At 35.7% G+C, this 22,227-nt stretch overlaps 2 protein-coding genes across 2 annotated transcripts in view; one reads left to right on the plus strand and one right to left on the minus strand.

Moving 5' to 3' along the window:
* Nucleotides 1–599: 599 nt before the first annotated feature.
* On the plus strand, nucleotides 600–15,348 carry LOC144449099 (synaptic vesicle 2-related protein-like). Its single transcript, XM_078139542.1, has 14 exons — nucleotides 600–769; nucleotides 2,636–2,737; nucleotides 3,990–4,153; nucleotides 4,885–4,983; nucleotides 6,369–6,440; nucleotides 6,826–6,950; nucleotides 7,479–7,542; nucleotides 7,852–7,980; nucleotides 8,466–8,594; nucleotides 9,254–9,512; nucleotides 10,031–10,142; nucleotides 10,967–11,138; nucleotides 12,435–12,548; nucleotides 13,441–15,348. The coding sequence occupies exons 2-14, from the start codon at nucleotides 2,716–2,718 to the stop codon at nucleotides 13,447–13,449; spliced, it is 1,470 nt and encodes a 489-aa protein (XP_077995668.1). The 5' UTR covers nucleotides 600–769; nucleotides 2,636–2,715; the 3' UTR covers nucleotides 13,450–15,348.
* A 667-nt stretch (nucleotides 15,349–16,015) lies between these two features.
* LOC144449296 (uncharacterized) overlaps nucleotides 16,016–22,227 on the minus strand; it is a 25,228-nt gene continuing 19,016 nt past the window's right edge. The window contains exons 19-28 of the mRNA XM_078139813.1: nucleotides 22,157–22,227; nucleotides 21,449–21,766; nucleotides 20,822–20,947; nucleotides 20,204–20,319; nucleotides 19,554–19,628; nucleotides 19,099–19,184; nucleotides 18,729–18,798; nucleotides 18,275–18,421; nucleotides 17,628–17,905; nucleotides 16,016–17,262 (exon numbers count right to left, since the gene is read on the minus strand). Of these exons, the coding sequence (XP_077995939.1) occupies nucleotides 17,196–17,262; nucleotides 17,628–17,905; nucleotides 18,275–18,421; nucleotides 18,729–18,798; nucleotides 19,099–19,184; nucleotides 19,554–19,628; nucleotides 20,204–20,319; nucleotides 20,822–20,947; nucleotides 21,449–21,766; nucleotides 22,157–22,227 (1,354 nt within the window). The 3' untranslated portion in view covers nucleotides 16,016–17,195. The remainder of the gene's footprint in view (nucleotides 17,263–17,627; nucleotides 17,906–18,274; nucleotides 18,422–18,728; nucleotides 18,799–19,098; nucleotides 19,185–19,553; nucleotides 19,629–20,203; nucleotides 20,320–20,821; nucleotides 20,948–21,448; nucleotides 21,767–22,156) is intronic.

Raw genomic sequence — 22,227 nt, forward strand, 5'->3', positions numbered from 1 at the left:
ATTTACTCCTATTTTCCTGTCGATTTTTTTGCCACAGTATTTTTGGTTACTTTTTAAAAAATCATATTCCAGAGAGACATTGCAGCCTATAATATTCTGCATATTGTGTCTGTCTACTGTTGAATCGCATTCACATGTCTTCACTTATTTCTTTTACACCTCATCAACTGTAGGGAAGTTTATTGCGACCAACCAACATCTTGTCTTTGAGTCGCAGTAATTAAAAAGGTAAAATGCAAAATAAAATTAAATCCCGACCTTCCTACCCTATTTTCTGAAGGCATGTTTAACATCGGAAACAACCCCACCCCCCTTTTTTTTTCCTTTTATAGAAATGTGGATAACATTTCTCAGACATTATGCACTGTGCATTGCAAAACAATACATGTGTACGTACCCACTCTATAACACTGCATACCACCGTTTTAAACCAGTGTGCGTTTTTATCTACATTGTATTGACATCGTGAAGGTAAACTTGAAGCCCAAAGTTACTTCGACCTTGTTTCAGCAATACATACAATGCATGACATAAGGTTCCGACCGATAAGGAAATGTTCACCGTTGGTGGCGCCATACACTAGACACATCATCAATGAAAGCAGCAGAAGTCGTGTCGTCAGTCAGGTCAGGTTAAAGTTAGCGTGTGTTGCCGTTACTCCTGAAACTTAACACGTCAGCCACATGTAGTAAAGTACTACACGTTCTAAGGAGTTCTAACTGACTACACGAGTAACATTGTAAGACGAGAAACCTGCAAAACTAAATATGTAAGTAAGATCGAGACTGCATGAATAGATCTGGTCCTTGAACTTTCCAGTATGAACGCCTGTATTCCATGGCCATATATTGTGGTATGTGTGATTCTCATTTCCGACATCACTGTGAATTCTGTTAGTTACCAACTAATTAACGTGTGTGTTGAATAGGGTCCACGAGACGTGATGCCACCGCTACGGACGATGAGAACGCCATGGGTGTTGCTGTAGCCGCGTCACGCCAGACTAGTTTTCATACGTGGAAACATCGAAAGCGGCCATATACAAATTACAATGTATACATTATAATCGCCACCATAGAAAGTACCAGCACGTTTAGGCGTTATGATTGTTTGATGACAGAGCAGAGACACAGGCATTTGTTTCCCGAGTTATGTCTCAGAATATTTCTATCAGAATACAATAAAATGTCGATAATATCGTTAATATTGACGTACATAACCAACTATATACGAAAGGGATAAAATTACACTTGTTTCTGTGATCGCGCAGGTTCACTCACTGCGAAAGAAGACACTTTAATTTTATCCCTTTCGTATATAGTTGGTTATGTACGTCAATATTAACGATATTATCGAAAAAAAGTAAACGATATTATTTGAAAAAACGTAAACAATGAAAGCCATGGTACTCTGTACTTTCCCTTTCGAGTTCAGTGCATTGAAAATTTCCTAAATGCAGTGAATCAACCAATCTGCAGTTGTTACAGGGTCAGTTTCTTTAGCCTGTATATCTACATGTTGAATCCGTGACTACTATACTGTGCTTATTCTCCGAGCCAAAATAAGGATTATCTTTGATCGGAGTACAGTGGATTTCCTAGGTCATCAATAAATCTCTAATCTGCAGTTGTGTCAAGGTCAGACTCAATGAACTTGTGTACTCTCTGAAACTGTGACTCCACTACACTTATTTGGCAAGTCACAGTTGTTATGGAAAAAAATCTTTTGATTTTGCTTCAGTAAGTTAAATAAATAAATCAGTAATCTAAAGTTGTTTTCAAGGTGACTGTCAGCGAGTTTGTCATTATGTCTGCCTGAAACACTCACTTGTTGACACTTATGATACTCCATAGAATAAAAACAAGCTAGACTGGTGGCACTATAAGTTAAAAAAAATATTTATGGGATCTGAAATCTGAACAACAACTATTGCTTGTTCTTAAACCTGTACTGGCTGTGACAGTAACTGGGGTATTATTTTTTGGATCAGCCAACCAACAATATATTCCCTGAAAATTATTGAAATACCAATAATTAGACATTGTACATATGAATTAGAGGTCTATGTTATCCACAACTAGTACAGTAACAGGTTGAAATCCTGATCCTGTTGAGGTCGCTAATTTTAGGGTACGGACTCAAAAATCACTTTGATTGGATTTTGTGTATCGTAAACGTCCAACTACACAAAATAATTTACCCACAGTTGATGCAATACTGTTCAGGGTGTACAAAATTTATGAACAAGTAATTTTACATCTAACAAAATCATTTCACAAATTGTTCAAGTTTAATAAGCTATGGAGAATAATGAGTTTCTAGGAGTCACATAATCACTCTGTAGTCATGCTGTATATACATTTTTTAAGCAGCAGAGAAAATATAAGTATTTGTCAAATCTCAGTCATTGTGATTGTTTGAGTAGATTAGATTAATGGTTAACCCACTACCTTTAATCCCCATTCAGATCTGATGATATGATCATATCTTATGATATCATATGAATTATGATTTATGAATATCAGTATCTTTATCTCGAAAACATTTAATATCTATAGATAATGTATGAATTAAAATTGTCAATAACTATATATTTATGTAACACATGTTATGTATGGTATGGTATTTATTCTAGATAACTCAATGCAGAACTGGAATTGAGTATTTGTGTCAACTTGTGCAGTGAGTCCTGATACTAGATAGGCCAAGATCGGTATGTACAGGAGACTTACAGAGAGTGAGTAAACATCTTCATTATTCCTGTTTCAAGCCACAGTATCCACATATGTAGGTGTGACACATAGTGTATGCCATTGCAAGGTTGCCATGGACCATGGAAACAGTGCAATGGTGTACAGTCACAGCTGGTGATATCTGTCATTGTTGTATATTAATTGTGTGTTTGAGATGAGTTATCTGTGGCCCAGTGTTTATAACCACTGTCTGCTATCATTGGCAGTCGGGTTCAAACCACAGAGTAGGTTAGAAGAGACCTTATGTAATGTAAGCGGTTAGTAAGTTACATAGTAATTTCATAAGTACATCATGTTTGCCAATGATCTAAAGGCACTTCATCCAGACATGCATCTCAGACAACCAGTGAAATTAATATTATAATTACATGTAGATCATATATTATATATATATATAGCTTTATTACAATCATATGAAAAAATGACAGTTCTATTTGGGTATATAAGTGCGATAAATTTTAAGATATCAAAGAACACTACAATTCAATACATGTAGGCTATGTTATAGGTATATAAGTAAAACATATATGTAGATCATGTGTGTATAAATTGTGCTTGTGTGTGTGTGTGTGTGTGTGTGTGTGTGTGTATTGTTGACACAGAATGATGAGAAGTTATTTGCGACCAGCCAGCATCAACATTTTTGTTTCTAAAGCCAATTCAGAAAAAGAGAACTTGTGTAGTAAAATCATTACATGTAAAGACTCATCAAATTAGGATTTAGCTTAGGATTCCAGTCATGTTGGGGTTTTGCTCTCATATTTCCCTTACCACACCTGGCATTTCACTATATAACAGTCATATATTCAAACCTATTAAAATTTCCTGCTGCAACGTTGAATATTGTATTCATGTTAACATCATATAGCCCTTCTTCCGAGTTGATTTTAATCACATGGTGACACTATTGATGTCATCCCAACATAGAGAAGACTTAAAAAAAACAATAAGAATTTGCACATGTTTTCTGGCCATAACTTCCCACATCAATCACATATAAATCCTCACGTTATTGGATTTCCAGGCTAATTAGAATTAAAATTTTGGTATGAAAAGCAATTACTCGGCAGAGCCATAGAAAAAGTTGGTCACAAAGAAACAAGTCTCTCTCATCCCTCTGAGTCTGTAAGATATAGAAATTCATGCCACACTATCAGCTACCATTCATCATCATGATAGGGCTGAACAACATGATATATCTTGCAGTCTAATATACTCCCTCCCCCCATTTCTCAGGCAGCAATGAAGAAGACAATGGAGAAGATATCAATTTACAAGAAGCAAGAGTATCCCAAAGGAACGTTATCTCACCACGAACATATACAGTGGAAGATGCTGTGGAACACATGGGATTTGGTCGATTCCAACTTTATCTGACTCTACTGATGGGAACCTTCAGTGTACGTAGACACATGTTTCATTTCACTTGAACAGTGTAACAATAGCTGTCAGTTATTAGATAGTTGTGTATTTTGAAATTTCAGCGCAATTGATTACAGATTCAATAGTAATACGGTAATTCTATAGGCATTGATAAACATGCATCTGTGTGTGTCTGTGTCTGTGTCTGTCTGTCTGTGTGTGTCTGTGTTGTCTGTGTCGTGTGTGTCTGTCTCTGTGTTGTGTCTGTGTGTATAATACATGCAACACTTTAGTTTTGGCCTATAATGTGTACTGAATGGGAACTATCAAACAATGGGTGCCCCCAGTGATAAATGTCAAGTAACCTTTGACTTCACAGGAGTGTGAGCAGACAGATGGTAGCTTATCAATATTAGCTGGGTGTGTGTATGGTGTGTGTGGGGGGGGGGGGTGTGTGGGGGGTGTTGTGTATATGTGTGTTGTGTATATGAATAACTTAATACAAAGTATAAACGACAATGCTTGTCTAATTCCATTAAAACTTGGTGTGGATGTTACATGTACTTGTGGGGTCAAGTAGGTGGCTTGTACAAGATAAACAAACCCAGTTTTCAGAAGCCTGTGATGATGTTTTACTAGTTTGTGCATAATACTGCACTTTGTGTCGATTCTCAGATAACATTAAACTCTCCATAAATTTTGTTACAGTTTTCATCAGATGCCTTTGAAATGATGTTACTGTCTGTGCATAATTTGTGTTTTCTTACAGTTTTCAGATGCATGTGAAATGATGTTACTGGCTGTTCTGTCACCAGTTGTGAGATGTGAATGGCAACTATCTTCATTTCAAGTGGCTTGTATAACCACTGTAAGTCTAAATCAGTTTAGGCATTTTTATCACAACTCTTAGGCCTAAAAAAATTAATTGTTTGGTTCCAGTTACTCGACCCCCCACCTAGTTTTTCACTGCCGAACCTAAATATTTTTACATATTCGAGAAAAAAATAACAACATTTTGAAAATTGTGAAGTCTCGTTAGAAATAGTGGATGCGGAAATTGACATCAAATTAAGAAGACAGAATAAAACTACTCTTCCGGTCTGTAATGGCTGTACATCTGATGAAATAAATAACACAGAGACCATATGTAAAACAACAGAAAACCTGAACTGGACACTTACACATGAAAAAAATATAGAATAAAATAAAATAAAAAATCTACCTGCCCCACCTATTCGAAAATTGAGCATAATCGGAACCACACAATTTTTTTTTATTAGGCCATAATTCACAGAATTAAAAAAAATATTGCACATCATAACCAATCAATTTCTTGTTTGGCACCATGACTTACTCTCCACACACTTATTATAGATGTGTGAGAGAGTAAATAAACTGCATTCATTGGATTATAATGCTAATAGTGTTGATAATGAGATTTGTTGCAAATTTGATAACTTTGCCATGGTTGTCCTAACTCTAGCCATAACACTGTACTGTATGCATTGATAATTCATGTTGATTCTGGCTGATTAATTGCTCCCTGGGTTAAAAATATAAAGCTTTGGTGAAGATAGTTGAAAATAAGATATAAAAGCCACAAGTGAGACAGTTTGTATGCCTTCTTACGGTTGATTTTAGAGAAAAAATGCAACGGGCAAAATTTACATTATTTCAATGTTGTCATGATCATCATGATGGCATATCATCTAGAATAAAAAAAGTGAAAAGATCTTACAACATTAACTAGCTCATCACCACCACCAACACCACCACCACCACCACCATCACCACCATGATTATCATCATCACCAACAATGTCATCACCATCACCACCATCATCACTGGCACCACCACCACGACCGTTGTCACTGTCTTCGTCGTAGTCATCATCATCATCATCACCATCACCATCATCACCCTTATCGTTAAATCCTAGTCGTGGATCATTCACCTACTCTTCTACAACCCTTTTGAATTGATTACCAGTTGATATCCAATTATTTAAATCTTCAAAACAAAACTTAGACCTTTTCCAGAGAGTGTATCAATGAGTCTCAGTAAGCTGCTTACTATACAGTGTCAGAGAGCATTATTAATGGATTCTAAGCACTCTATAAATATTGTTATCATCAATATTGATGTCATTATCACCTCTGCGTCATACTGAATTGTAGAAAATGACATCCATCTTACAATTGCTAGCATACTTGTTTGATAACACTGCTCATCTTTGACCCCTTTCCTGTTTAGGTTGTGTTTGTTGGGATGTTAATTGGTTCTCCAGTGTGGGGCAAGTCGACTGACAAGTATGGAAGACGACCGGTAAGTTAGTCTCATGGTTTTATAAACCATTGCACATAATGTCATATTCTGTCAATAAATAATATTGCAACCCAAATATTCTCAGAGACACGGCTCTGATGAGAGAGAGAGAGAGAGAGAGAGAGAGAGAGAGAGAGAGAGAGAGAGAGAGAGAGAGAGAGAGAGAGAGAGAGAGAGAGAGAGAGAGAGAGAGAGAGAGAGAGAGAGAGAGAGAGAGAGAGAGAGAGAGAGAGAGAGAGAGAGAGAGAGAGAGAGAGAGAGAGAGAGAGAGAGAGAGAGAGAGAGAGAGAGAGAGAGAGAGAGAGAGAGAGAGAGAGAGAGAGAGAGAGAGAGATAGATAAGTCATACAAAAGAGTTAAAATGATTTATAATGTTGCTTCTGAAGATACTGATACTAGTTGGAGTATGGATCTCGTACTATGGCTACATGACAGCATTGAGCCCTACGTACTACTGGCTGCTCTCACTCAGATTTCTGGTCGGATTTGGAATAGGAGGAGCACCCCAAGGGTGAGCTTTTATTCAGATACATTATACATACAACTTGTCTGTCTCTATATTACCAGATGTGAACTCTTTGCTAGTATAAGTTTGTATTTGACCTTGACTGAGGTCAAAATTAAAAATAAACTTGACTCATTAGTCACAGAAATAAATGAAGACTTGTTAGTCCATACATGTATGTTAAACTCGCTGTTGGGATTGTTGGTTTTACTGTGTACCAACATTCAGATGTCTCATCTAGTGACTCGTAGTGACAAGGCCCCTTAGGTCATAAGTATTTTCCAGCTGAACAAAGAAAAACATTGGGGAATTATAATATAATTATACCTCCTCAAGCCTAATTCAGGAAAAATCAGGAAAAATTGTGATGATTTGGAACATTTTGACTCGTATTTCAAGCACCACAGAACCGGTGATGAAGACACAGGTGTCATGACATAGAATGACCAGGGTATAAAGTCATGTTTTCTGTTCATAGACAATAACTTGGCTTGTGCATGATATAATATGTAATATATATTTTGCCTTTTTTAGTTTCACCACATTGTCCGAGTTCTTGCCATCTAAATCACGGGCAAAATTATTGGGATCTTTTCAGGTGAGTTCTGTGTGTTCCTAGTTCATCATTTCTGAATTAATTTTATTCAAACATGTACGTCATTGGTTTAAGAATTCTTTTTTTGAAGGGGTGTAATTTTGTACAATTCTGTGATATCAAGTACAGTAAGGTACAAGCAACCCAAACCAAAGACCAATGTTTACTTTTATTTATTCAGCATGTATCAAGTCATGAAGGTTGATTTTATGTAGATTTGATGCAACAAATTAAATTTTGTAATTTTTATATCATGTATGTAAATTTCCAATTGTACAATTACCTTACAGTTTGTTGTGTTAAATCTTTCAGATGTTTTGGGCTTTTGGTACATGTTTTGAAGTATTTTTGGCCTATCTGATAGTACCAACTCTTGGATGGCGATATCTGGTAGGACTTTCAGCAGTGCCTTTGTCAATAGCAGTACTCATAAACTTTAAAGTAAGTAAATCAAAGTATTTGTGTGTATGTATGTATGTATGTATGTATGTATGTATGTATGTATGTATGTATGTATGTATGTATGTATGTATGTATGTATGTATGTATATATGTATGTATATATGTACGTACATACGTACGTATGTACGTACGTGTGTATGTATGTATGTATGTATGTATGTATGTATATGTATGTATGTGTGTGTATGTATGTATGTATGTGTGTATGTATGTATGTATGTATGTACGTACGTACGTACGTACGTACGTACATACATACGTACGTATGTATGTATGTATGTGTGTGTGTGTGTGTGTGTGTGTGTGTATCTGTGTACGTGTGCATGTGTGCATAACTATGTATATGTATGTATAACAATATTGGCATATTTATGTACACACAGTTATACAGATGGATGTATCATTATTATTCAGATCAGAATAAGATTAATATGATAGCATTTCTATGTCTGATTCCATTCCAGTTAATACCCGAATCTGTTCGTTATTGTATGGCTGCTGGTAAGAGACAGCAGGCTATGAAGACTCTTGAAACTATAGCAAGGATAAACAAAACCACTTTACCTGAAGGAGTACTTGTCAAATCAGAAGAGGTAAATGCAACCACACTTACTATTTGTATGAGGAGTTGTACTTGTATATTAGGCCAAAAACCGTCGATCTTTTTTTTGTACTGTAGGCATCATACAAAAGTATGGCAGGATCTTTTTTTTAAACAGCAAAAATTTAAGAGTATATGAAACATATAATACTATACACTTATTGGCTGGCTATGAGGTGAGGGCACGAGTAGATGTCTATTGCCATGAAGGCTGTATGTAGAAACTATTCAGCTTAGAGATATAGTCACTACATAACAGCATGAGGGGTGATATGATGTCTACAGACTAATAGTGCCCGAATAAGGCCAGGCAATATGACATCTACTAGTGCCCGAATAAGGCCAGGCAATATGACATCTACTAGTGCCCGAATAAGGCCAGGCAATATGACAACTACTAGTGCCCGAATAAGGCCAGGCAATATGACATCTACTAGTGCCTGAATAAGGCCAGGCAATATGACATCTACTAGTGCCCAAATAAGGCCAGGCAATATGACATCTACTAGTGCCCAAATAAGGCAAGGCAATAAGTGGTTTATAACACATCATACTAAGGCACATATTCTATAGTCAAAACAATTAAATGATATAAAGTCAAAAACTACTGGGCAAAATAATTGAGTGTCTTAAATTTTTTTTCATTCACAGCTTGCAAGGGGAAAATTAAAAGATCTGTTTGCAAAAGGTTATAAAAGAATGACACTTCAGTTGTGGTATTTATGGTTCACTGCAGCCTTCTGCTACTATGGTCTGGTCTTAGTCAGTTCAGAAATACTGGAATATGATAGTGTTTGTGGAGCCATGGAGAAATGGGAAGTAGATAACAGTGGAGAGATGTGTCATTGTCAGTTATTATCCAAAAGTGATTATTTAACTCTCATTTTTACAACTCTTGGTGAATTACTAGGTAAGGAAGAGAGAGAGAGAGAGAGAGAGAGAGAGAGAGAGAGAGAGAGAGAGAGAGAGAGAGAGAGAGAGAGAGAGACAGAGAGAGAGACAGACAAAGACAAAGACAAAGACAAAGACAAAGACAGACAGACAGACAGACAGACAGACAGACAGACAGACAGACAGACAGACAGATAGACAGACAGACAGACAGAGAAGGGGGCAATTCAAATGTTTGAACTATGAGCCATGAAGTTAGCTGCAATAATTGTACCTTTATTTTCAACTTCAGAATTTTTTGGGGTTTGAGGATCACAATCAATACAATTTTGTATCATCTGTGGATTCTCTTTTCTTTAAAGTTGATTTTATTTGTAGCCATTGCAGTGAATGTCTTGTTATCTAGTGTAATTCAGTGATCATACCAGAGTACCAGCACTTGAGTTGTATTTCTAAGTGCTGCAATTTTTACACCTACTTCTCCATATCGTTTAATGATTACTTATTCTATATTCTAATTTGATCTTTTTTTTGTAGCCATTCCTGTCAATGTGTTTTTACCTGATCTGATTGGGCGTACCAAAGTGCTTGGGTTATATTTCTTATTTTCAGCAATTTTTACAGCCCTTGTCACCATATGCTCTAACAGGTAAGGTGACAGTGAAATTGATTTGTCTTCACAGTGAGATAAAATGTATTGTTTTATACTTGCCGGCACTAAATTGTGATATTGCCTGTGCTGGCATGTGTCATAAAGTAAAAATGCGACTAAACTAAAACTGCTGATAAACCTGTGCCACATAAAGTTATCTTATTTTTCACACATTGCATAATTATGTAGATTTTCCTGTTTATTTTCATAAGACATTGAAATAAAAAGATTACACAGTTATAATTATACAGTGCTCTTAAACATTGGAATTTAAAACAGGGAATTTAAAACACACACACACACGCACACGCACACATACACACACACACACACACACACACACACACACACACACACACACACACACACACACACACACACACACACACACACACACACACACACACACCATTTTACTGTAGTTTGGCCCCTGTACCAAAATCTCAGACAAAAGTACTTACCAGAATGGTCATATGTAAATCCTACTATTGAAAAGTTTTATTCACTTATGTCGTCAAAGAAAGGTCCAGTAATTCTAAACCTAGCTGCTTATGTATACAGAGCAGATATTTTAAGAAAGGAATTCTGCTAATTTGTTTTCTGTACACTTCCGTGAGATTAAGTAAACTAGTACTGTAACTTTTTTGCGATATGGGCTGGAGGCCTTAAGAAGCAATAAACCATTATTATTATTATTATTATTATTATTATTATTATTATTATTATTATTATTATTATTATTACACACTCATACACACGCACACACACAATTTTCATAATATCTGTACCATATAAACATGAAATTTATCCTTTATTTTCAGGGTGGTACTTACAATAACAATTTTTGGAGTACGTGCGTTGACATCTGGTCTATTCAACATAGTTTATCTGTATACTGTGGAAGTTTATCCCACTATTGTCAGGGCCTGTGCAATAGGCTCCGGCAGTGCCATAGCAAGGGTTGGAGCCATGACAACTCCATTTGTAGCACAGGTAGGACGAATTGCAATGACAACTCAACTGTCAGCTAGCTAACTCAGATACAAACTAAAACTGTAGACATGCTGGTACAAGCAATCCATGGATGTCCATATATTTACACACATATTATAGTAGAGAAGCATCTCTTGTTATTTTCAAGTGGCAACATGCACGACCTCATTTCTAGCTTTAGTATAAACTGGACAGTTTTACGGGACTTCCATTGTTTACACTTTATTGACAATATGGTGATTATATCTGAATAACAAAGGCACCGTGATCACCCCACTTGTGCGGTACATGTAATCTATCATGTACAATAAGAATAGTTTTATTTTTGTGTCGGTAATAGTTTGCTGATAGCTTGTGTTCTATAGTCATAGATCTGGTCATCTACTTCAATGTATATATATATATATATAAACTCAATATATGTAAAATGTCTATGCTGGAGTAAACTGTGCTCAATACATATGTATGTAGAACAGTGTATATAACACAAGTGACTCCTCATTATCTTGCTTGACATTGTGTTATATAATATATATATATTATGCTAATATTGCTGGAAAGCAAAGACACAAAAATAAGTAGTGACTAAAATGCCTTCTTGTACATGAACACAATATACCAGTCTGGTTATTATTAGTAAAAGTTAGTCTCTGAGAAATAGCTGAAGACTGTAAAATCGCAAAATTTTGTGTGAGATTTAAGTTTTGCTTACTTTATTCAAATATGGTAAAAATGTTAATTTTGTGAGAAATATTAATTAAAGTATGTTACCATTGTCAGTATTAAGTTGGAATTGCAGGTCTGCTGGAGATAAACGATGACCTATTTTTAAATGAATGATTCTCAGCAAATAATGATAAAAACTATCTAAAACTATATATTTTCAGAAATGTTATGATGTGAATTTTATTGTCATGTTTGTTTTTCACATTGCCCCAAAATTGGTGTGTTATTGGTTTGAAAGCATGAATTTACATTATTCAAATTAAAACAATGTAATGTGACAAGAAAGTGTTTTAAAGTGTTTTAGATTCTTCAGATTTCAAGCAAACATTCGACAAAATGCTATGCGTCTATCATCTTCTGTTCTTTTGCAATATGGTAGTGAAAATGCAGTAATATAAATCTAAAACTGTACCTCACTCTTATTGAATTTCTGTTTGAAATCCAATGAATCTAAAACACCTGCAAACATAATGTTGACAATTAGCAAATAATAATTTTATTCCATTGAGGTAATCAGTAGTTTCCATGTTGACTTAAATTTTTCTCTGTTTGTTTTTTTTTCTAATTCAGGTATTACTGACATATTATGTGGATTCAGCCCTGATTGTCTATGCTTCCGTCTGTGCCCTTGCCTGTATTTTATCATTTACATTGCCTATAGAAACAAAGGGACGTGCAATACAGGTAAGGATGAATCTAATATCCTAGTAGTATAGTTTTGTGTGTTAAGTCATGTATTTCTACAAAGAACATAACAAAAGAGACATGGTGTTATCAATGGCTGAGCAGTTAGCTCATGCACCATCTGGATTTAAACCCACCAATTGTCAGCTGAGTTTGATTAAAAAATTTCCCATATCTATGTGTGATGCTCAGTTTGACCCCAACAAACAAAGCAGTTGTTCCCCAGGTGTGCCAGTTTCCTCATGCTTTAACATTTGGGCACTGCACAAATGACGGATTTCAAAATTTTATTTGGATTAATAAAGTATATATTACCCCGTATTATTAAAAGTGTCAATACTTATATTCTCACCTCATAAGGTCTTTTTGTGATATCAAAATCATAGTCATAAAAATGTTGTTTTGTCCATCAATCAAACAGTTTGTGTTCATAATAAGTATTCTTATGTCAGTATTTTATATTTTATCTCTAATAAAACATCTTTGATTGTTGACTATTGACTATTTTGTGAAATAAATTATGAGTAGCAAGAGTAAAGGCAGACTGTGAGTCATGGTTACCAATTTGCCATCTTTGCAAACCATAGCTGGTATATATTCCACCGTGTGTGTGTTAGACGATGCTGTAAAAGAGGTGGATTATAACAGAGCAGTTTGCTTGATAATCAAAATAGCCTGACTGTGCCATATGTAATTTTTTTCCTAGTCCTTCTAAAATAAAAGAAATTTTGGTGTTCATTGTCTTGTTTACATGGACATTTACAATCTATAATTTCCCAGAAAGTTAACATTGTGTTCGATGGCCAAATGTGATTCTAAAAAATTGGTTTAATTTTGATATCATTTTCTGACATTAAATTTACTCATGCCTTTAATCATATATATATTACAGGAATTGTAGAGAGGCAAAACATGAACTACAACTCACTGCAATTAGACATCCATACCTGGGATCCAAGACTGTTTTATCAAATACTTCCGTGGATAGTTCATCCATAACTTTTCAACGGAAAACTGTCTGGAAGACTTTCAAGTTAGAATGAAGGCTGAAGGACATCATAGCATTTGTAACCAATGGTTAGCAAATATTGTTACCATGCAAACACCTTGTTATGATGACAAATAGATAAAACTGCCAAAAAGTATTTATCATGAAAGCAGTTTTTCATAATCAAAATAAAGTACATATTTATGGGTATTTTTATATGTTTAATAAAATCTTCAGCACTCTTCTAATTAAGTGTAATAATGAGAGGTTGAAAACAGTATTTCAGTAAAAAAAAGCCAACCGAACAGTTGTTCCTCTGGGATTTGGGTGAGGAGGGGGTACAGGAAAGTGTAAAGGTACAAGTACATTTCGAGGCTGTATAAAAATGTTTGAATCCTGAAAGATGACACATTTATGATCTTACACTCTGTGCATTTCTCTCAGTTCAACTTTAAAGTTTAGTGGTTTTATCAGTTTATTTCAAGAATTAAGGAAGTCATTTGACTAGACAGTGGAGAGAGAGAAATTATAGAAAACAAGCACACATAAACAGTTTCTAGACTAGTGTATGTAACACAAAACCATTGTCGGGGGCTGAGTGGTTAAACCACTGGCTTCTTACCCCTGTGTTTTAGGTTCAAGCCCTGGTCAGGGTATGATAAATTTGCCATGCTGTAAGTAAGAAGAATGTTATTCAATTTGACTCTACCAAACAAATAAGGTATCCCCTGCATTAACACCTGAACCCATGAGGTTTGATCCTCACTGGACTTCTTGGGAGACAAGTTTATACAAACTTAAAGATCTAGCCAGTATAAATAAATAAATCATATACTCAAACTTGTTAAATCATATGTACTGAAATAAAAACTATATATATTAAACTTTAAGCACTATTAGTCAAGAAATGGGGAAAAGGTTTACAATACTGAGAAGGATTCATGAAGGTAGGTTACAGTATCAAGGGGCATCAATTCATAGTTTTAAAAGCTATCTAACAGATACATCAGAAACTTTACGTCCATAATTTAGTCTACATTTTTATGTACAAAAATATATTTTTAAAGAACTTTTAGCTGATTTTATATGTATTGTTCATTAACAGTGGGTATTGTGTTTATCAATATGAGCTTTCACTGATGAGATCAAGGGTACACTTCAAGAGTGTGGGCATGTTGGGAAATAACTTTCTTCTTAAAAGGGGAACAAAAATTAAGGCTAGGTTTGCCTTAACAGCAATTTTGGTGTTTGTGAAGTGCTGAAAAAGTAAATAATTTCACCAATCACCAACCCTGCTGCACATGGAATCCTCTTAAATAGAAAAATTTACATATTTGGATTTTGAATATGATAGACCTGCTATAGACCAGGATGAAGTACTAAGGATCATGGGTAATACTAAGTGTCATGGGTAACAACAATAATATGTGTGTGCCCCATATTTGACCTCAGCATTGTTTGGGCAATGTTTCAAGAAGTGTGAAGCTTCTAACACTGCTTTCTTACCCATGATGCCTCATCCAAGTATAAACAGCTCATTTGAGCAAGATTTGGCAATTTTATAGTCTATTTCAGAATTGTTGCATGAATCAGGGCAATAAAAGTGGGGTTTGTGGTTTTCTAATTGTAAGAAATACAGCTATGGTGACATCAGCTTCACTTTTGTTCACAAAATACGATGCAAAATTGATAAAATACCAATAAAATGGAAAGTATGTATTATTTATCAGTACCCAAAGTAAATGTGAATCAAAGGAGATGAGTTTAGTAGGACATAAGTTATGTATACATTTTGGAAAAGAAATTCATATCATTGCTGGTTTTTTATACAACTTGACATAATTGAAATAAAATGGTGAAAGTGTAATTGGTATAACATTTTGAGTTCACTTAGTTTTTCTTCTATGATGACGATGTTCTGAGAAATCCTATTGCAGCAGTGACAAGAGAGAGAGAGAGAGAGAGAGAGAGAGAGAGAGAGAGAGAGAGAGAGAGAGAGAGAGAGAGAGAGAGAGAGAGAGAGAGAGATACGGTGCGGTGAGACGTTATTACAGTTTTGAAAAGTTGCAAGATAAACTCCACAACAATCCTCTCTCGCTCACTCACACACACACACACACATCTGTCTGTCAGTCAGGATGCCTCTTTCTTTCTTGTAACACATACTTCAGAATTCCTGCTTATCTCTATTATACATATGTGACAATAAGATAGTCGTTATACCCATACCATAGCCTACTTGTATGTTGTAAGATGTTCTTAGTACAGTGCATGCTGTTAGTTTTTTGGCATTGAAGTAGGTAGGACAAAGAGAAAACAAGGCACAGTATTTACTACTTTTAGAAACTTTATTTCACTTAGCACACACTTGATAGACAAACAAACGAACATAACACACATAATTACATAGTTCTGGCAAGATTGTTTGAACTAGTAAACTAGTACTAATCAATTGTTATCAGTGATAAATTTAGCTGACTTTATTCTTTATCCCTTCTCAAATCTAATATTCTTGACTGTGTTGTTATGGTAGCACGTAGTTCTGTGTGTTGTACATTGTTAAATCATTGAAGCAGTACTTGTTGTATTATGGCCTAGCCTTAGTACAGTGGATACCAGTAGTTTTCTTGATAATAACTAGTAGAAATTGTGTACTGTCCAATAATGACATTAACCTGATAATTTCAAATGTGTCCTTTAGTAAAGTTAGTCTGCCCTAAGTAAGGTCAGTCCACTTTAGTTGTAGATTGGTAAAGTCTGGGGAGTTTATACGTAGGATTGGTCAAATTCCACTTTAAAAATTCTTTATAGTACATGAGATTTCTTCAGTGATTTCTTAAAAAGTAATATCTTGGCTTCAATAAATCCAGATTTGGAATCAGAACTCAGCTATTTTTTTGATTTGGGAAGGGTTTGGGATGATAAAAGTTATGGGAGCCAGAACAAAAAAAAAATGATCAGGCAATTTTTAAAGCAGCACAAACATTAATGCTTTAAATAATACATTGGAAACCCTGTCTACAGGCACTGGGTCGGATTTGCACCAACTTTCTCCACCAAGCCTGTACTTGTAGTATGTAAGCTTATAGTCACCAAGCAGTCACATGGAAAAACTACAGAGAAGCTGATTGGTCATTGTGCTCTTACATAATATTGATGTTAATAAGACAGCTCGGAAATTCGCATCAGTCTTGCCATTGTTTGCTATTTGTTTGCAATTATCATATACCTGGAGATGAGGCCAGGAGTAAGGTTATAGAATATGATTGTAAGTTTGTTGAAGGAAGTTGAAATTCAAATCCAAAACAATGCCTGTAGATGGGTAATGTCTTGAAAAACATTGGAACATTAAAAGCAATCATGCTATTTTATAATCATATCAGAAAATATCTGTAACTTATATTTCTCCACACGCTACATATCTATCAATATTTACAATTAAATGTGGAAAATTTATTTCATTGTCATTATGCAAATTATCTTCATTATCAAAAATTTGGCAATAAAACACAGTTGAAGACTTAACGTAAATGAGTATAATTATACAGTGTGAAAATATACAGTAAAAAAAGTACTGTCAGGTGGGTGGACGGTCTGGACGGATTCGGAATTGACGATTGCACAAAAGAGTAGATGTCAAATCTTTAGGGATTGGATTCTCAGTCCAGAGACAGGAACATCCGGGACTTCTTGTTTGAATTGGGTCTGGATCCGATTTTCGGCAACCTGGAGAGAGGACACAAATATTTATGTTAAGCCCAACCAGGAAAACTAGAAAATTACTTCGTCAGTTTAGTTGCCCCCCCCCCCCAACAAAAATGTCTTCATTAGGAGATGTCCTGTACTACCCTTTGAGATTTTGAGATGAGATTTTTACATTGTAAGGTGTAAATTTGAACTTGAGCCCATTGTACCAATGCTATACAATGGTGGTAAGGCGATGAGCATAGTATACTGTGGTTCGACCACTGGATGATACCGTGTGATGTAGAAATGGAAAACATCAACAACATCATGTTCCTGTTGCCAGAGAAAAATGTAGCCTCTAAGTTAACTTATTCAAAATGAAATGAAACTATATTATTACTTACTTTGTAACTTGTTTGCCGATGAGTTCACCACTGTCTATGAAGGCTTTGTTTTGTGTAGCACCACTCTTAACGTTGGCTGAGACTCCGCCTGATGGGAAGACATTCTTAGGTAGAGGCAAAAATTCTCTTCTCATTGGTACTCCCAACTGTACACGATCTCGTTGTTGTTCTTCAAATTTCTCTGTGTATTTATAAGATCTATCTAACGGATTGCCAACAATGTTCTCGTGCATTGACATAAAGAGAGGAATGTATGCTATGTAATCGATGAAGTTTATCTGTAAGAGACATAGAATCGTTGGTCAATATATGATGAACATTTCGTTGATGTAGTGTGAAAACAAAAATAAAACATTTGCACGTACTGCTACTAGACCCAAACACGCGGGCGCCAACGCTTTGTTGCGTGCATTTGATGTCTGCATGGTTTATTGACAAAATGGTATATGTTGTTTCGCATAGTCTGTATGTAGAGTTGTTTTATACTCCAGAAAGGTATCACATTTCCATGGTGCGACCAATCATAATTTATGGCATTTGGATTCATTTCATTGTGCCCCCCCCCCCGCCCCTTCTATTATTCAAAATGTGAGGTGTGAATCACTATTCCATGCCACTTATTTTGAGTGAGAGTGAATGAAACCCACCTCTCTGTATTCATTAGGTCTCATCTTAGACATAATGTAGTCTTCCTGAGCTCGATTTAGTCCACCAGCTATCAGTTCAATACGTAATGATTCAGCAGTGATGTAGTTAGGGCTTCTATCTGAGTTGACATTACAATAAAACATTGCCTGAAATGATAAATGTTTAGAGTCAATATAGGCTACGCTACTGAGTTAACTTGCATTTGTAGTCAGGCATTAGCTATGCAATAACCCCTACATTTCAGTACTTTTAACATCACACACACACACACACACACACACACACACACACACACACACACACACACACACACACCCACCCATCCATCCATCCATCCATCCATACATACATACATACATACATACATACATACATACATACATACACAGGCACAGACACACACTGACACACACATAGACATACACACATATAGAGGAATACATAGAACCGTACCTTGTATAAAGCCATTTTTCTTTCTATGTCCATCAAGTCTGACTTGTCGATTAAACTTTGATCGTGAGGGCTGAAAGATAGAACAATTCACGTTTATTAAATTCCATTTGACGACATCGTACCTCATATTGTGAAAATCTTTAGTTAGCTTTGTATCAAGTTGATTTATAATCAGTTGTTTTAAGTGTCTAATTTCCATTTGGAAGTTTTTTATTTTATTTATTTATTTATTTAATGTATCTTTCAAAAAAAATTGCAAAAAGTTTTCAAATGTAAAGGTAAGGAGGGTGTGATGTCATGATGTCATGTTAGCTAGTCTTACGTGTAAGTTTTGTTGGGTTACATTTATATGTAAATGTAGAGAACTTACTCCATGTTACACACACGTTCCAACACAGCGGCAACGACAGCAAACATTTTGAATGAGATTTTGGAGTGGTCGTCAATATCAAGTACCTAAAATACACATAAAAATAAAGCAAACATTGTAATAAATCATTTAAAATTTGACAAAATATTGTCTAAGGTTTTGGATTAATTTTGGTTATACACTAGTATCGTTTACACATGTCTATATGTGTTTTCATCAGTATCGCCTTGGTTTCAAATGATGATGATGATGATGTTGATGTTGATGATGATGATGATGATGATGATGTTGTTGTTGTTGTTGTTGTTGTTGTTGTTGTTGTTGTTGTTGTTGTTGTATCAGATACCCCATATGTCACAGAGTGATATAAACCACACACAAAGGCAGCAGGCTAGAGAAAATCCTGGCGGTATACTTTTGTACATCCCCCAAAAAAGACTCATTTTTTTACTCACCTTGAGAGCGTAGCCTATTTGTTTGTCTTTGACGTCCTGAGTTGAAGGGATGCCTTCTAAAGCTGATTTCAATTCCTGTAAGATATGATGAGTAAAATGGTGAATATTGATAGAAGGCAACAATTTCAACTGAACTTTGAACGGCATCATTTATTATGCTTTGTTTTAAAATGAGTGAGTTCAAACATCGACTAGGCTTCACATCTCAGATCTTCATGATGCATCAACCAACAAATAGCATAGCTGACTATTACAATAGTAGTACAACAAAGTTGGGGAACCTGATGAAAATTAAAGTCTTCTTTAAGTTTTTATAATCTTTTATATATAATTTTGAGGGTGTGTGCAAGTATTTATATATCCTTTACTGATAGAGAGGAAATAGACCAGGATCCACTAGCAAAGGTTCTAAGCTACCTTTGGACCAGTTACAACCATGCTCGGCCAACTATGTTGACCACGTAGACTCACATATTTTGTATGTTATATATGACCCACTCCCATCACCGATACACTCTCATAAACTTCATATTGGCACCATTTTGACAGAAGTCTGCTTTTTTCCCTTGAGAGTACACATTACTCATGACAGAACCCCAACCCAAACTTACGTGACAGAACCTCACACTCATCCACTATACAATACTTACTGATACGTTCAGTATAAGGTCTTCGTTTATGTCCTCAACAACGAAGGCCTTCGCGAAGGGATCGACTTTTATTTCCTCCACAAGTCGATAATGTGATATAAAATCTATTGAAGCATCTGTATATAATAAAATACATGGAATTTTATGTTAGATTGAAGAATCACTCAACAATAAGATGCGTTACTAAGGAAGTGATAAAACCACACCACTTATTAGTTTAAACTTAAGAAAAACGTATATTTGTGAGGTTGGCCAATTCAAATGATAGAAATTTACCGTGAAACCTGCAGAATCTGTCTTACAGTCTACATCGATAGACTGCAAGGGTTTATATCTATTAGGGTTTCATAGCTGCAATATCAGAATTGTAGCACGCGTGTTACAACTGTCAACTGATAACTGATAACTAAATAACCAACCGATAACGTTATCCCTATTTGTTTACTACATTATCGGGTTGATACGTTATCGGTATAGCTTCACCACTTGTAACACGCGCGTTGGGTCGAGTTTGACTTCGAGATAGGAAGCAAGAGAATAATAGCAAACTAAACTTCGGAACAAAGTTCGATAAATGCTTGTTTTAACTTATTCAACTTTATTTGAAGGTTTACTTACCTCTCTCATCCAGAGTATTTTCTTCGTCCTTCAATTCTGTTGCTGTTTCTAAAACTTTATGTAAATGTGCTTGTAAACGACCCTGATCTTTCCGGAAAGCGGCTTGTACTTTACGTACTCCTTTCACTGCCAAAATACAAAGTGAAATAACACACAGCATGAAATAATATCTTGACAAGACAAAATCGTGTTATATCGAATCTAACAAGCATTGAAATGAACAGTGTCACAAAAAATATACATATTTATGGCAGAAATGGCAGTAATATTACAACATATTGGGCAGATGCGACCTTTTTGTACCAGACACTGATTACCGGGGTCCAGTGAACACAACATCGTGTAGTACTGTACAATTCATTGTGGATACTCGGGTGTCCAAGTGAACACTACATTGTGAACATGTACATTTCACTATGAGTCCTGTGAACACTGGATTGTGTACATTTCAGAGTGATTACTCGGCTCTAGTGAACACTGCACTGCGTAGTACAGTACACTGCAACGTGCTTACTGGTCCAGAGAATACTACAATTTTTATTTCGATTATCTTAGCAAACAGACCCCTGAAGTCATGAATATGGTCAATATTAATGATCATTGAGCAACAAAAGTCAAAACACTCACATTTTATTCTTCCCCCATCGGTGGGTGTTTTCGGTGGTTCCGGTGTGGGCGCAAAACCCGTCCATTCTTCTTGTAGTCCGAGGGTCAAACCAACTGGCCCAACTTGACTTTGAAGTTTTACAACTGTCGATGCATCTAATGTCACGCTCTCGGCGTCACTGTCGCTATCCCTCGCCAGTTGCCCGTCAGCTTTTAGTCGAATTTTTTGTTTAATATTACCACTTGCGTCAAGCTTCCCCTCTCGTTGTAACTGTCGTATAACACTCTTTTTCATTTTCACCTTCTTTCCTTCTTTTGTGGTCACCTCAACTTCGGCACCTGAAGATAAAACAACAGGGCGAGATATTGTTAACCTATCGTACACAACTTTGACTTATACACTCTTAACATAACTTTGTGTTGGCAAATTCATCTGTGTCATTGGACGCGTTTTCCCTCCAAAATTTTCCTGTCAAAGAGTCAAAACTAACGTCGATGATGATCGCTGTTCTCACTATCCCTTCGATATTGGTGAACATGCTGTCTTAACAGAACCGCAAAGTTCACATCAACGTAGCATGTACGTTAACAATTTTTAAAAACTTGCTTTAATGTTTTAACACTTGTGTCAAGCTTCCATCCTCGTTGTACCTATCTTTTCATTTCTGCAATCATTTTTCCCCGAGAGAGTTAATACAGAGATGTAGAAAACAGTATAAGAAAGTTTACCTGAGTCGTCAGAATCATCGGCACCACCAGATCGACGTTTGCCCTTTTTGTCTTTCTTCTTTTTTCTCTTA

Source organism: Glandiceps talaboti, chromosome 18, assembly GCF_964340395.1.
Source record: "Glandiceps talaboti chromosome 18, keGlaTala1.1, whole genome shotgun sequence".
NCBI lineage: Eukaryota > Metazoa > Hemichordata > Enteropneusta > Spengelidae > Glandiceps > Glandiceps talaboti.

What these genes read in the sequence shown, in the direction of transcription:
- LOC144449099 (XM_078139542.1), top strand. Translation starts at nt 2,716, where the DNA reads ATGTACAGGAGACTTACAGAGA. An exon ending in CAGTACTCATAAACTTTAAA is followed by an intron (nt 7,981 to 8,465) that starts GTAAGTAAATCA and finishes ATTCCATTCCAG; the next exon opens with TTAATACCCGAATCTGTTCG. An exon ending in GTCACCATATGCTCTAACAG is followed by an intron (nt 10,143 to 10,966) that starts GTAAGGTGACAG and finishes CTTTATTTTCAG; the next exon opens with GGTGGTACTTACAATAACAA.